The sequence below is a fragment of the Cajanus cajan genome, chromosome 4 (genome assembly GCF_000230855.2).
Source record: "Cajanus cajan strain Asha chromosome 4, NIPB_CcT2T_4, whole genome shotgun sequence".
Lineage (NCBI taxonomy): Eukaryota > Viridiplantae > Streptophyta > Magnoliopsida > Fabales > Fabaceae > Cajanus > Cajanus cajan.
Genome location: NC_138520.1, coordinates 69,274,214 through 69,290,259, shown reverse-complemented (window position 1 = coordinate 69,290,259; position 16,046 = coordinate 69,274,214). Strand labels below are relative to the sequence as shown.

General features: G+C 28.8%; 1 protein-coding gene across 1 annotated transcript; it reads right to left on the bottom strand.

Moving 5' to 3' along the window:
* Positions 1-5,341: 5,341 nt before the first annotated feature.
* On the bottom strand, positions 5,342-12,125 carry LOC109803060 (LOB domain-containing protein 18). Its single transcript, XM_083073320.1, has 2 exons — positions 11,576-12,125; positions 5,342-8,366 (listed from the first exon to the last, which is right to left on the bottom strand). The coding sequence occupies exons 1-2, from the start codon at positions 11,900-11,902 to the stop codon at positions 8,025-8,027; spliced, it is 669 nt and encodes a 222-aa protein (XP_082929446.1). The 5' UTR covers positions 11,903-12,125; the 3' UTR covers positions 5,342-8,024.
* Positions 12,126-16,046: the final 3,921 nt, after the last annotated feature.

Sequence of the window (16,046 nt, the reverse complement as noted above, 5' to 3'; positions counted from 1 at the left end):
TTAAAAGTTACTGAAATGTATCAGAGTGGCGCAGCGGAAACATGATGGTCTAAAGAGAAGTAGAGAAGTTGAATCAAGGTGTAGAAAGTAAGTTTAAATTTGGAGTGGATGGAGTGTTGAGATTTAAGGATGGGTTGTATATTCCAAATGTGCCAGAACTTAAGAAATCAATCTTGGAAGAAGGTCATAAGAGCAGTCTTAGTATTCATCTAGGAGTTACTAAGATGTATCAATATCTTAAGAAGATGTTTTGGTGGCCTAAGATGACGGAGGAAGTGGAGGAATTTGTGTATGCTTGCTTAGTATGTTAGAAAGCTAAGGTCGAACACCAAAAACTTTCAGATTTAATACAACCTTTAGACGGCCTAATTTGAAAATAAGATTCTGTATCTATGGATTTAGTTGTAGTTATGTATGATATTCTTAAGAAATTTGATCTTATTTGGATTAATGGATAGGCTTACCAGGTCTGCTCACCTTGAACTTATTAACATTAGACATTTCTTGGAGAGATTGATAGAGTTGTACATCAATAAGGAAATTTTGAAGAAAGTGCTACATGGGAGTTAGAAAGCAAGATGCGAGAAACTTATCTATTTTTGTTTTCAGGTAAATTTCGGGGACGAAATTTCTAAAAGGAGGGGAGAATTGTAACACCCCAATTTCCTTAAAAGGATATTTTTATTAATAATGGCATTTTCGTAATTATTGATGGCATTTTCGTAATTTTATAAAGGTATTAGGGGTATTTGAGTAACTCGGAACGGGCTGTTCCGAAAGTGGAACGGGCCGTTCTGAGCATTTAAAATAAGCAAAAATTTTAGGTTGGGAACGGGCCCAGAACGGGCCGTTCCAACAAGGAGAACGGGCCGTTTCGGAGGGAGAACGGGCTGTTCTGCTGAGTTTGAGAACGGGCCGTTCTGGTTTCAGAACGGGCCGTTCTGCTTTTTGGGAACGGGCGTTCCGATTTTGGAACGGGCCGTTCCGGTTGAGAAATTTGCCCACGTTTGAAGGATCCGGAACGGGCCGTTCCGAAATCAGTACGGCCGTTCCGGTTGCGCCAGGAGGCCTATAAATAGGGCCAATGGGGGTGAAAAATTTATATTGAGCAAGAAGTGGTAATCTTAGAGAGAGAAAGAGGAGAGAGAGAGAGAGAGAGAAAGAAAGAAAAAGAGAGAGAGGGAAAGAAAAAGAGGGGATCCAGAGGAGGAGATCCTGCCCAAGTTCCAACTCCGCCTATCCAGGTAAGGGGGGGTCACCAGTGATGTAACATGCTAACAAGGTGTACCTTAGGGTCACCAGTGATGTAACTTGCTAACAAGGTGTACCTTAGGGTCACCAGTGATGTAACTTGTAACCAGGTGTACCTTAGGGTCACCAGTGATGTAACCAGGTGTACCTTAGGGTCACCAGTGATGTAACCAGGTGTACCTTTGGGTCACCAGTGATGATATGTGAAACTTCCGTATGGCGCCACATGCATGCATTTATAAGATGAGTCCATGACATCATTGCATGATAAATGAATGTATTTGTAATATTGATGATGTATGTGTATTGTTTACATGCGACTTATATTTGTTGTGTGTGTGTGGGTGCTATCTAACATTTATTCTTCACCTGAAACTGAGTGAGATGTTTCTCACTCCCTTGTTATTTTTGTATATGTTTTAAATTATGTTGCAGATGATCAGCATCATGGGGATGTTGGTGATGAGGCTTAAGGCTTCAGTGGGGCATGCTCTGATAGGATGTGACATCGGGCATAGCTAGGCTTGTTTTTTTTTATGGATGTTATTGTTTTAAAAGCTTTAATTTTCTCTTCTTATGTAATTTTGAACGTTCTTGAGAAAAGACCAAAATGTACATCTTTGTTATATTTATTATTATATGATTTGGAAGTATAAATTAATCCCTAACCAGGAGGCACTGCCACCTTTACTGGAGTTAATTTATATTTCCTTTATTATTATTTGTATATATATGATTTCTTGTTTTTCACTAAATTGTATTGAAAATCTTAACTTCTTTTCTTTTATAATTTTTTACACTGGAGTTATGAATTATGAGTTACGAATGTGAATCTTCTACCTTGTGATATCTGAAATATTTGTCAACTATGAAAAATTTTATTTACCCAATAAGAAGAAAAGAAATATTTTATTGTTACATTTGTTGTATATTAATAATGGGATAGAGGGTGTCACAGCAGATCCTCTAACAAAACCCCTAGGGAGAAAAATGATTTATGAAACATCGAGAGGAATGGGACTAAAGCCAATTGAAAACAAACAAGTAATGGTAACCCAACCTTTGTGATTGGAGATCCCATGAATAGGGTTCATATGGGTAAGAACAAGTTACTTGTTAGTTCTGCTAGCACTAAAATTACATTTTTGTCCCTTCCTTAAATATGAGAAAGTGCTAGAGCTGCATTACTGAGAGGGTAAGTTTTATTGTCAAATTTTATGATGAGAAAGCTTGACACATTATAAAACTTTTAATGATTTTCATATCCCTTATGGGTGGTGTATGATTTGCAGCATGCACTTGATGAAATCACCTATATGAGTGTCAAGTGGGGCCACTTGCATGAGATCTTGGCAAGATCTCTAAAACACTCATGAATATCGGGCACGTGCATGGCCTAGTAGCGCAAAACAACGATAACGGCAGTGAATTGTGGGGCTGTAATATGATTGATAAAACCACTAATATACATCAAGTGCATTGGTTCATATAGCTTGCTACACCAATCTCATTGTATGTTAAGCATTATCAATCTAGGACTGGTTCATATAGCTTGCTATACTAGGTCCAATGTATTACAACCAATATGAGAACTCAGTTTATTTTTCTATCTCTCTTTTAATGTAATTAAATTTAAAGTATTTTCTTTCGAAATATGTGGGGGATTGTTGCACATATATGTGATATTTCAAAAGGAAATAGTCCCACATTGCTTGGTCCACCTATATGTAGAGCCTTTTATATATTAAAGTGCTCCTTAAGCTTCCAAAGAGGCAAGCAATGGGTAGTGGGCTCGCACACGTGAGAATGGGCCTTGTGAGTCCATTGTAGTTCAAATCTCTCGATTTGCCCCTCCCTGCGCTTGCGATAATCAAATCCGGAAATATTTTTATTTTTTATTACATTAAATTTTTCTTAAAATTAATTAAAGAAACCTTATCCGAATATGACCGTTTTTCCATTTCAAAATTCAAACTTGATTCTGTTTTGAAAACCGATCAAATCTTATCACTAAAAAATCGGATTAGTTTTTTTTAATTATACAGATTTATTCTCTTAATTTATTCGGGTTAATTTCCTTAACAGTCAGATCCTATTAGGGTTTCTGAGGCTCTATACATACGGGCACGTCATTTTAATTATCAGCCCCGAATGCTTTTCCCTCACTCTCTCTCTCTGAGTTCTCAAAAACTTAACCTGCCAGTTCTGCTCCTCATTACTGAGACGACCCTGTTGTATCCTGGTCAGTGCCATCACACGTCTCGGGAGAATTTTACTAACGTAATTGTTCAGTGTTTCAGGTTTCAGGTTCATTCAACTTGCGTCCGCCGTCTCGGTTTCTACACTTTCACTGTCAACCACCCTCTCCTATTTCTGCAAACATATTTAACAAGTGGTTCATTCGTTCTGTGTTCATCTTTCCTAAAACGAGCATAGATTACACTATGGAAAGCTTCAAGTTGGCTCGTGTGCTACACTCTAAAGATTTAAGTTTTTTTTCACTACCTAGAAATTTGAAGACTGATCCATCTAAGATACTTGAAAATAAGCTCTGGGGACCTTCCAGATTCTTTATAAGCTACCTTTGGAATCTAGAAACTCTGTGTGTAAATTGGACACGAAAAATATCTAGTGGAATTTGGAAGCTGAAGCGACTGAAACATCATTGTTTAGTTGCGTATGAGTTACCAAAAGCAAGTAGAGAGAGAATGGAAAATCTCCAACCCTTTGCTGAAAAAAGTAACGTTTCCAATAGGTTGAGAAAATTAACTCTAGTCACTTGTATCGACATCATTCTCGATCTCATTTTTTGGAAGAATTGCCTAGTCTACGCCCTTGAAGCAATCTTCAGAGCCTAAACATACAGTTTGACATGGCACAACTTTCACACTCCAACGCATTTCCATCAAATCTTACCAAGATAATATTGAAACTATCATTCAACGTGGGAAAACACTTTTTCATGAACACGCTATTTGAAACTAATTTCGGGAAACAAATTTGACTCTCCAGAATGTGACCTTGAGATGGACGCTGGAAAATTCCTGCAGGTCCAAGTGTTTGATGTGAGGGGAATATACATGGATGAGTGGATAATAGAGGAAGGTGCAATGCCTTGTCTTCAACATCTGGTCATCGAAAGATGTAGTAATTTATCTGAGCTTCCTCAACATCTAAGGTCATTGACTACCTTATGTGGAGTTGAAGAATGGTTGTAAGCTCATAATTCATGAACCCTTGGAATATTGACAATGTAAGTGCGTTTGTCTTTTAGGATAAAACTTATGAAGAGTTTCTTACATGAAATTCATACTATTTTTTATTAGAATCGAGATTATAACACGATATTATGAATTTATATTTAATATAAGTTTTATTAATATATTTTTATGTATATTATTGAAGCAAAATTTTAATCTTGATTAGAGAACAATACTAACCAAAAACTCTAGGTAAGTTTTCTCCTTAAAAGTCATGGACTATTTACATCCTTTCATCTTACTTAAACTATCTTGCAATGTAGGATGCCAATGAAATGAAGTATGTGGGATTTGGGTGTGTTATCAAATAATATTTTTTACTTTCAAAGCAATGCTAAGGTGCGGTGCTTCTTATCATTGAGTACTTCTTTAAAGGTTAAAATATATTTTAGTTTTAATAGTTTCACTTATTTTATTTTTTAATTTTTATAATTTAAAGTAGAAGTTTTTAATTTTTAGTTTTTATGCTTTTATGTAGTTTTTATATTTTAAAAGGGGTCTTTCTAGTTCTTATATTTACAATTTTTTTTTTAATTATGTTAGTCTTTTATATTGATATGACAAAAATATTAATTTAATTTTTTGTATTTAATATTAAATTTATTTTGTTTAAAAAATTTAAATTAGATCACTTAACATTTTGTGTCTTTTTTTTATCCTCACTTATCATGTTTTTTTCTTTTTATTTTCATAATTAGTTATTTAAAATACTTCAAGTGGAATACTGAAAATATTTAAAAATTCTAATAATTAGTTTTTTATTTTTATTTTAAACTCTAAATTTTAATAATAATAGAGTAAACTTTTTTATCATACAAATTGTTGATTTATTTAAAATTAAATTTATTGTTTTACTCAACATTGTTAATGCAAAATAGACTTTTAAAAATGTTAGACCAAATTTATAAAAAAAAACTTATTATAAATAATAGATTAAACTTAAACTTTTATTTTATAAAGTTAATTTGATATGTATATTCAAAATCTTATTTGTTCTAACTTATTTTCATCCTACTAATCCTAGTAATAATTTTGTATTTAAGAACAATATCATCACTGGACATAGTAAGTAAAATTACATAATGTGCTTTATTTATCTTTATAAAACCTTAAGACCATGATTTATAAGGGTTTACATAAGCTAATTCAATAATGTTCATTTTCATCTATACTCATGCATTGGATATCATGGAGTACGTTTGTTGCTTGACTAAATGGTTGGTGGATTTCTTCCGCGAATGAATTTCGCTCCCAAACATGCATATTTTTTTTTCGTCCCTGGAGTATCCACCACTAATAACGGTAACTAATCTTCTTGTAACTAGCTCCAAGATTTAACACGACTACATACACAAGGCAGGATTCGAACTCCTGTCCTCGCTTAAATATGCATTTGGAAAGATACTATTTTTTTTTGTTTTTTTCATTAAACACAAAACGTTTATTCCTCTAAGCGTTTTGTAATTTTTTAAAATATTAATAAATAAAAAACGCTTGAAGACTCGCGCATTTTTTGCTGTAAAGCTTTCCAACACAAAAAGCCTGAGGGCCTAAGTGATTTTTATATAAACAATACAAAACGTTTGGGGCTTAATTTCAACATTCTCTTTATTTTTTTCGTTTGCAGCAAAAACGTCTAGGACCAGACATTTTATTTGTATAATGTTAAAAAGAAATTATTCATTCTGATAAATTAATTATTATTTAAATACTTTCTTTTCTAATTCTTTTTTTAATTTAAACCGGTCAAAAAGCCTAAAATAAACAATACCTATAAATATTTTTTGAAAAAATTCCAAGCAAACATAAAAATACCACATTTCCAAATTCATATTTTCATAAATAAATTTTCAATCCATGAATCCACTACTAGAAAAGTATCATTTTCTTGCGAATTTTTCTGCAAAAAAATATTCGCAAAATTTTTTTGCGAGTTTTCCTGAAAAAAATATTCGCAGAAATTTTTTACAAATTTATTTGCGAAAAATAATTTACAGATATTTCTTACAAATTTTGCTACAATTTTAATAATCATAAAAAAGAATTTCCATGGTAAAAATTTGCAGAACATATTGTAAGAATTTTATTTTGTTTCTTGCAGATTTTCTTGCAAAAATAAATTCGCAAGTAATGTTTACTGAATGGTAGAAAAAATTTACAGGTAACTTTTCCTGCGGATTTTCCTACAAATTTTAATCTGCAGGAAAACTAAAAAAAATATTTAAATTTATAAGTTTAATATTTTAAAAAAACTTCAAGTCCCACATCGATTGAAAATAAAATAATTAAAGAGTATATAAGTTTGAGACAACACTTACCTTACAAGTTGATTTGTATGGTTGAGTGTTAGGTTTATAATCTACAACAATCTTAAAATTTAAAAGATTATGTATCACATGTTGGAGGCGTGGAAACAAATGCTTCAGATGAATTCATTGTGAGCATTTAAAAGTTAAAGAATTATTGATAGAATTTATAGTAATTTTTTTTGTAAAAAATATTCTTGCAGAATTTCTTGTGAAAAATTCGCAAGAAACTTTCCTGCAAATGTTTTTTTGCAGGAAACTTTCCTGCAAAATTTTTTTGCAAGAAATTTCGTAGGAAAATTTAGTTTCCTGCAAAGAAAAATTTGTTTTTCGCAAGAAATTTTGTAGAAAAATTTCTTGCGAATTTTAAAATTCGCAAAAATATATTATCGACGAAGGTAACTTTCCTACAAAAAATTTTTGCAAGAAATTTCGTAGGAAAATTTAGTTTCCTGCAAAGAAAAATTTGTTTTTCGCAAGAAATTTTGTAGGAAAATTTCTTGCGAATTTTAAAATTCGCAAAAATATATTATCGACGAAGGTATTATCTGCAGATAAAATTTTGCAGAAAAATTTGTAGGAAAAACGTTTCTTGCGAATTTTTTATAAAAATTCGCAAGAAAAATCGCATGTAGTAAGAGAAATTCTAGTAGTGATCAAACACTTTAATTTGTTTTCAAAGGTTTTCCAAAACTATACAAAGAGTTTTTAAAAATGGGATGTAAACATCAAAAAACCCTCAACCGTGACGATGAATAACCATGATGTGATCTCATATATATTCATATATATATCCTCCTCTTTCCACGATTCATGACTTATTATTGAGTTACATATTACACCATCAACACACACTCACATAAGATATTCGAAATATATATAGCAAGTAATACATATATAAGTCTCTTTAAATACAAATTTAGAAGTTCGCAAAAACATTATTAATTTGTATCCGTAAGACTCTATATTAAATCTACCATGTTTTTTCTTCTTCCCAAAAAACAATGCTTAAAGAAATCACCAAGGAAAGAGCAACGACATACATAATCACAATTATTAAAATAAACAGTTGCTAATATATTGAAACATGTTTGAAAATTTAAGATCCCATCATAATAATTGCTAGTCTAGCTAGTTTAACCGAATAAGGATGAGAAATATCAGATGATAGTTTATAAAGCAAGAAAAAAAGATGTTTGAGGTTTGATCACTTAGAAAGTGATAGAGATGGTGATGCATTGGAGCTTGAAGGAGCTGTTGGAGGAGACTGAGTGGTTGTGGTTGATGGAGCACCACCACCCATGAAGTGACGTGGGTCCATGCCCCTCTGTTGCATGGCCCATGAAGATTGGCCCATTGGCTCAAAAAGTGATGACAAGTCATAGGTCACCGGTATTGCAGCCGCCATGGTGGTGGCCGGTAGGTCAGCCATTGAGAAAACCGGTGGTGCCGCCGCCTGCTGCGGCGGAGGAGTGGGTGGTGGGTGGGATACCTCCATTTGAGCAAGGTGGCCATGCAAGTAAGAGAGTTCTGCTTGCAAGTTCGCCGCCTGTGTAGAACAATGAAATAAAAAAAAAATGTTAATACATTGGTGATTAATTGTTATTATTTAAAATAAATCCTTGAATCATAATAAATTAAATGTTTCTTCTTTTTTTTTTCTTCTTCATTTTACTTACCCGGTGAGGGAAATTTTGGAGGATGGTTTTGGCTAAAAGAGAGATGAGGTTATTTTTGAAAAATATATATGAAATTAAATTAATTTAATACAGCACTTAATGTTTGACATCTATGATAGATCTAATATTCAGAGTTAGTGAAGATAACTTTTTAGTAGAAATAAAAATTAATGATAATAATTATCATATACAAAGAAAAGCAAAATATAAATATAAAAAATAATTATCAATGAGTTTAATATAAAAATATGGGTGAAAAATGTAAAAATTTAACCTATTATTAATTTAATTAAAGTAAGTGGATCTATTTGTACATTGTCAAATGTGGGTAGGTCCATCACTATTTGACACATCATCCAAAACAATGAAAAAAGTTATCACAGTGATTAAAAACAAAAAACAAATATTTATAAGAACTAAAAGTTAAGAAAAAGAATTTTAGAGACCAAAAACAAAAAGAAATGTATTATTCAAAGACTAAAAAAATATTTAAAACAATATTAAAAAAGAAAAAATACTATAATATAAAATAATTTTATACAAACTTTGAGACTTGAGGATCAATTATAGTATTAATTGGATCAACAATCATTAATCATCACAAATTATCATTTATGTCAAATTTATTAATTTTTACAAATTTGTCTTAAAATTTATATTAATAATAATATTTTTTATTGGTCGATAAATAATACACTCTATGAAAACTAATGCATTTTAAATAATAACTAAAATATGTACTAGAGCTTACATGGATTAGCTAATTATAATGGAATATTAACAATCAAACCTTTAATTAGAGTACATGATAGACGCGTAAATTAAAGCCAAAAATGTTTTCTATTTGAGAAATTCCAACAACATTTTCTTTTTAACATTTTTTTTATTATCCGATAAAATTCTATGTTAGTCTCGCTAGAAAGGAACCCAAATTATTTATAACTTATTTCTTTCCCTACTGTGTCACGCCAAAATTGAGATAAAAAGAAGGAAAAGAAAAAACAGTCCGAGGTAGATAGATTACTGCAAAAGGAAGAAGCTTTTTTTCTACCACACCTTATTTTAAGGCCCTAGGATCTTAAAAGAAAAAAAAAAACTAAGAGTTAGTTAGTGGATTAACGTGTGATTTCACAAATAAATAAAAAAAATAAAAGAAAATATAAAAAAATATTACCAAATTATACATCTAACTATGTAATCAATGCAAATGACACTACACGTTTTAGAGATCACACCGTTATGTACCTTGATACTAAAGAGAACAATGGATGAGTGTTACTACAAATTTTTATTGTCAAAGTCATTTTAATTAGACAGGGACAAAAGTATTTATTTATTTTAGTTTTCCTTATCAAAGTGCTCATTAACTGAACCCTGGACTAACCGACCAACTCCCCAAAACCTGCAAGAACCAAGGAAGTAATGGCCATACCATAGTCATAGACTAATCATTTGTGTAACAGTTAGCATACCTCATCATTTGTAAATGAAATGAGTTATTGATTTCATTGAAATACTTAGAGACTATATATATATATCGTCCTTAGTTCCATGGCTTCCCAAGCCCTAGCTACCCTTATTTTCCTCTTACCCCATTCCTCACTTTGGTTCATCTTTCATATGAAGGGCACAAACCAGTATTGCTAGAACAATGTAATGAATTAATGGAAGGGACACCCCCTTTTAGAATAAGAAACGATTGTTCTGTTCCCGAGGTTTATCTCAACCTTTAAACTTCTAAACTGATAGTATTACTTTTATTAAAGTCCACTGTTCCAGAGGTTTCATTTTCTTACGGTTTCATTTGAAGTCTATAGATTAATCAACTTTAATAACAACAATCACATCAACTTATTTCTTTGTTTTGTGGTTACAAATATTCTACTAATGTTATTTAATCATATTTCTAATAAAAATTATTCATCAATAAAATTGGAAAATATTTTATATCAATAATATAATTATAAAAAATTATAATCAATTTTATTATTATAATAATAATAATAACTCTTTTTTTTTGGTTATAAAAGAAGATCTTATTAAAGATGATCAATTAGATTTTTTAACAGAAATCAGTCATTACTAAATTAGTGGATAATATTATAAAAAAATCATAATCAACTTTAATAATAATAATAATAATTTATAACAAAATATGAAAAGGAAAATATTCTCCCTCAACTGCTTTTGATCTTTATTTTTAATGAGATTATTTTATCTTTCACAACTTTCATAAAAATAAATCAATAAAGTTTTTTTATTTTCATGTTTTAGTCTTTTAACATTTGTGCCTAAAAGTTACATTTCTATTACAAATGAATTTTTTTTATTATTCATGCAATTACCTTTTTTGTTTTTCTTTTAATTTATTGCTATAATTGACACAAAATTGTTTCTAAAGTTTTATGAAAAATAAATAGAAGTATAATTTTTTGTTTTCACATTTTAGTCTTTTAAAATTTGTATATATAAATTACATTTCTATTACAATATAATTATTTTTTCTCTTGCTATAATCGATACAAAATTGCTTCTAAAGTTTTTTTTAAAAAATAAAATAAAAACATAAAATGTCTCGACTTCATCAATAATAATAAATTATTTCTTTGTTTTGTGGTTATAAAAAAGACATCCTAGTCATGTGTGAACATTGTAAAATGACACTTATTTCAGTTTTGACTTAACTGGCTAACAAACAAACAAAAAAATATTGGGACGTTACATGAGTTGTATACAATGTTTAATATACGATTTCTCGCAATTCTTTTAATAAATTAAATAGTCTGAAAATAAACTTCACACCCATAATCTGACCACTTTCTAAATTTGTAATTATGATACTCATTATGTAGTCGAGGAAAAAAATAGTCTTGAAAGCATACCATTTCTATGATTCAAACGGTTAGTGTAGGGATAAGAAATTAAAATTAATATTCAAGATAGCCAAATTAAAAGCAAACAATCAAACCATAAATATAATAGATATGCAACAAGATCTCCGTTTATGTTATATAAAACATGTTAAATCATGAATTTATCAAAAGTTATAATCATAAATCAATAATGAATCCTTAATTACCTGTTGTTGGAGGGCAAATATGTGAGCAACACAACCATAAATAGGATCTCTAAGTCTTGATTGAGCTTCATAGCAAATGGTGATGACTGCATCAAGCCTTCTATTAGCAGGAATGTTGAAAAGGAGCTTCGACACATTACTAGCCCCAAAAACTTTATGCACGGCCGCAAAGCGGGCTGTACCTTGCTCCGTATCAAAATATGGAGCAAAGATACAACTTGGTGCACATCTCCTTCTCAAAAACTTGCAAGCACCACAAGGACTACTAGAGTGTCTACCACCACCATTACTACTACCACTGTTATTATCACTACTTTCGCTATCCATTGATGAAGGGTATGGAATAATTAGGTTATAGGGTTAAGATTTTATGAGAGTGAATAGGAGGAGAGAAGAACATAAATGGTGGTATTTGAAGGTATGAGTTTGTTTTGGTGTGGCTATAGTAATTTAATGAGGGGAATTAATAGGAAAGAGGAAGGCTTAAAAGGCACGCAAGGGAGAAAAATGATTAACCTCCAAATTTAGTTGTTTGCATCAAGAAAAACATGAGATATACAAAGTATTGTTTACTAGTATCCTAAAAACTGGTTCAGTTTTCTTCTTTTGTCCTCATTTTCCTCTTGTGATTGTGAACTCATATTCAACAAAAACGTATGTTTCTCTCTCCAAAAACAAACACACTTGACACTCCCCTAGTGATATCATGTGAGTGCAAGGTATGTTTTGGGATGAAGCTTTGAATTTGGGCCAAGGATGATGTAATCATAAAATAAGTTTTTGTAAGAGTTGGTGCCAAAATAAAGAAATATTATTGTTATTATTACTCCTTTTAATATGTATATAATGAGCAAGAGAAAACAAGTGAAAATGGATGGATTTAATAGTTAAGAGTTGGTATAGATAAAAAAATATTTAAATTTGATTCTCTTTATTATTATTATTTATTAATAAAGTATAAGATACCTTAAATCATATTTAACACCATTTGGAAGAGAAAAATGATAATATATATATAATTGAGATATCTAAAAATCTCTACTTTTGTTAATATTGACTGAGCTTTAATTTGCCACACTTTACATAAAATGCTTAGACTAGGAGGAGTTAATTATGTATGAACGTCTGTAAGTAGGTTCCCTTAATTTGGTTAATTAAGATATGTTGGGTTGTGTGTGAGAGAGGGAGATTTTTGTAAACCAGAGCTAATATTGAATATGCAACTTTTTAGAAATAATTACTATAAAAAAGATAAGTTAAGGTTCTAGCTATATTCGCAGATTGGTAAAACCTATTATGAATAGATAATATTCATTTATTAACAGACAAGTGATGAGGCAAAAAGTAAGATATTTATACAGGGATTGCCGACATATTAAAATCATTTATATTCTCTAAATCATCTATAAAGAAAAATATTTTAATTTATTTTTAATATAAAATATATTTTAAATGTATACACCTTTATTTTTGTACGTTGGAGGCACTAACGCGGCTGCATATACAAGACAGGATTCGAACCCCTGACTTTGCTTAAGCGTGGATCAACCCCTACCGCTGAACCACACGCTTGGGATTACACCTTTATTTTTGTTTTATTATTATAATTTATTTAAATATTTATATTTTAATAAATATATACAAATATCATTGAATACTTGCAAATTTATATATATATATATATATATATATATATATATATATATAAGCTTAAAGAGTATACTTTAACCTTTGTTTATTTTTTTAAAACTCCTTAGAACTACTTTCTCTTACATCATCATCATCTTATATATTTTTATTAATTTTTATTTGATTTATTCTAAAACTACTCATAAATAATTGTACATTTTTTAAAATTACTCTTTTTCATGAAAATATATTTTCTTTTAATATAGTGTGGCATAAAATGCCTTTTTTCTGCGCTGGTCTATATAATTAAAAAAAATTGTAGCACTCTTACTTGTATTGTCTTATTGTTATTTCTAATTCTATTTTTTTCTTTTATTAAAAACAAAGGTGGTTTCTACACATAAGATTGTTATTAAATTGATATATTTAGTGAGTTTCTAATGTCAGCCAAAATTGATTCATAATTTTTATAATTTTTTGTGTGGATTTAACATGTTTATCGAAATCGTATAATTTTGATCATTTGGTTTTTTTCTTCAAAATGTTGAAATTTGATTTTTGTAAAATTTTACATCTATAACATAATTTTTATTAAATTATATTCATTAAGATGTACTGATATAAAAAAAATTATATTTATATAATTACTTTTTTTGGTTAGTCTTTTATTTTGACTGTTTGAGTGCCTTTTTGTCGTTAATTCTTAATTATCATAATTAAAAACTTGATATCTCTAATTATTATAGGTTTATTAGTTGGTCCTATTTATTTTTTAAAAAATAATATAGGCACTTAAAAAAAATAAATAGGAAATTAAGAGATGAAAAAATGGAGAAAAAAATTACAGGAACTGAGTTTTAAGGTTCTAAAAATAGAAAATTTAAACGAAAGTCATGAAATTTGAAGGGATAAAAATATATTAAACGAAATAAATAATATACATTTATAATTTAAAATTGATGAATGACAATACATTTATTAATCTGTTTGGTAAATGGAATATAGTAGTACTATTCATTTATTTGAATTTTTCTATCATTTGCATCTTCGCACAATTTAAGGAACATTAAATATATACTTTTAAGACATTTTTCTCATCTAAATAATGATAAGACTGAAAAAATACAAACTTCTCATTCATATGTATTTATCTTGTTTCTTCTAAAGAATATATATATATATATATATATATATATATATATATATATATATTTTGCATTTGGACATTTTACATATACACATATATCTATATTAGTAAATTATTGTCTATATTAAATCTAAGTCTTTATGATTTTATTTTTAACATTATCTAAAAGGTCTCTAACAAATAGAAACAATTGTATATATATAAATTCATGTACATTCTCTTATTTTAAGAATGAGGGACTTTATTTACATCTCAACAATGTTACTTATAGATTAAAATATCATGTTAATTTAATTAATTATTGTGTTTATAAAAATTTGATAAAAAATTATTTTGTTAAAAATAAATTAGAAGAGTTATATATTGCTAACTAAGTTGAGAAAAAATATCTATTTATTTAGTATCAGTCAAATTTTTATAAACAATTATTTCATATTGGATGGAGATATACTTCTTGATAATAAAACAGAATATTATTGCATAAATAAAAGTCATGTTAGCAAATGTATCTGTTGCGAAAAAGAAAAAGAAAAAAAAAACTAGTTAAAGAAAACCATGATATATAGAGGATTAAGTAAGAGAAAAAATGGGTAAAAACAACCTTAAAAAAGAGAGGTTAAATAAATAAGAAGAAATTTTTAGTTTTTTCAAAGTCTCGCGTAAATAATGAAGTTGAAAAATGCTTTAAGTTTGGGTCTTTAATGTTTCTTAATTTGCGTAAAGTTCTACAATATAGAAAATTTCTATTTATTCATGAAATTATCACAAAACACGCATAGGTATAACTAATTGATACAAAACTTTGATTAATAGTGTAATATCTTATATATCTTTTTTCCTCTCTTTCTTTACATCTTTTTCTCTCCTGTTTCTCTTTCATTCTCTTATTTTAACTCTTACTCCTTGTTCTTTTCTCTTTCGAATTTTTTACTGAAATAATATTTTTTTTAAAAAAATTTACCCAAAAAGCATTTATTCTAATTTATTTACACTAGTAGCATTTTTTACCGTTCTCGGAGAACCGAATTCTGAGTAGCGTTTTAATATTATTTTTTTCATTTTGAGTTTAGGTCATGCGTTAATTTTTTCATCTGGAACGACTCAATCTACTTGCACTCGTCGTGTGTTAATTTTGAATCTGGAACGACTCGTTCTACTTGCATTCATCATGTTTTATTTTTACATCTGGAACGACCCGTTCTAAAAGTATAATGACCCGTTCTGAATTCAATTTTACCTCATAATCTAAGTCCAAAACACAAAAAAAAATAAATTAAAAAGGCTGTAAAAGGTACTAGTGGTGTAAATAAATTGGAACAAATGTTTTTGGATAATTTTTTTAAAAAAATATTATTTTAGTAAAAAATTCCCCTCTTTGTCTCTTTCTTTTCCTCATATATCTCCATTATTCTTGTATTATATTATTTCTTAACCTAGTAAATTTTAATAATATTATTGAAGTTTATTTTATTTCTATATTTTAATATATTTGTTATTTTTAAAATTTAAATAAAATAAAATAAAATATTTTTATTTTTCTTAATTATGATGTAATATTTTTTTGTTGAATTCTGTATTTAAATAATTTTAATGAATTTTTTGTTTTTAAAATAATTTAATATTATATTATTAATAAAATTTGAGTAAATAAATATATTTAATAAATTTATTTTAATGAAAGATATTTCTGTAAAA

Coding starts and splice junctions, on each gene's coding strand:
- LOC109803060 (XM_083073320.1), bottom strand. CDS start 11,902: ATGGATAGCGAAAGTAGTGATAATAACAGTGGTAGTAGTAATGGTGGT. Junction 8,367..11,575: donor TATTTGCCCTCCAACAACAG/GTAATTAAGGAT, acceptor TGTTCTACACAG/GCGGCGAACTTGCAAGCAGA.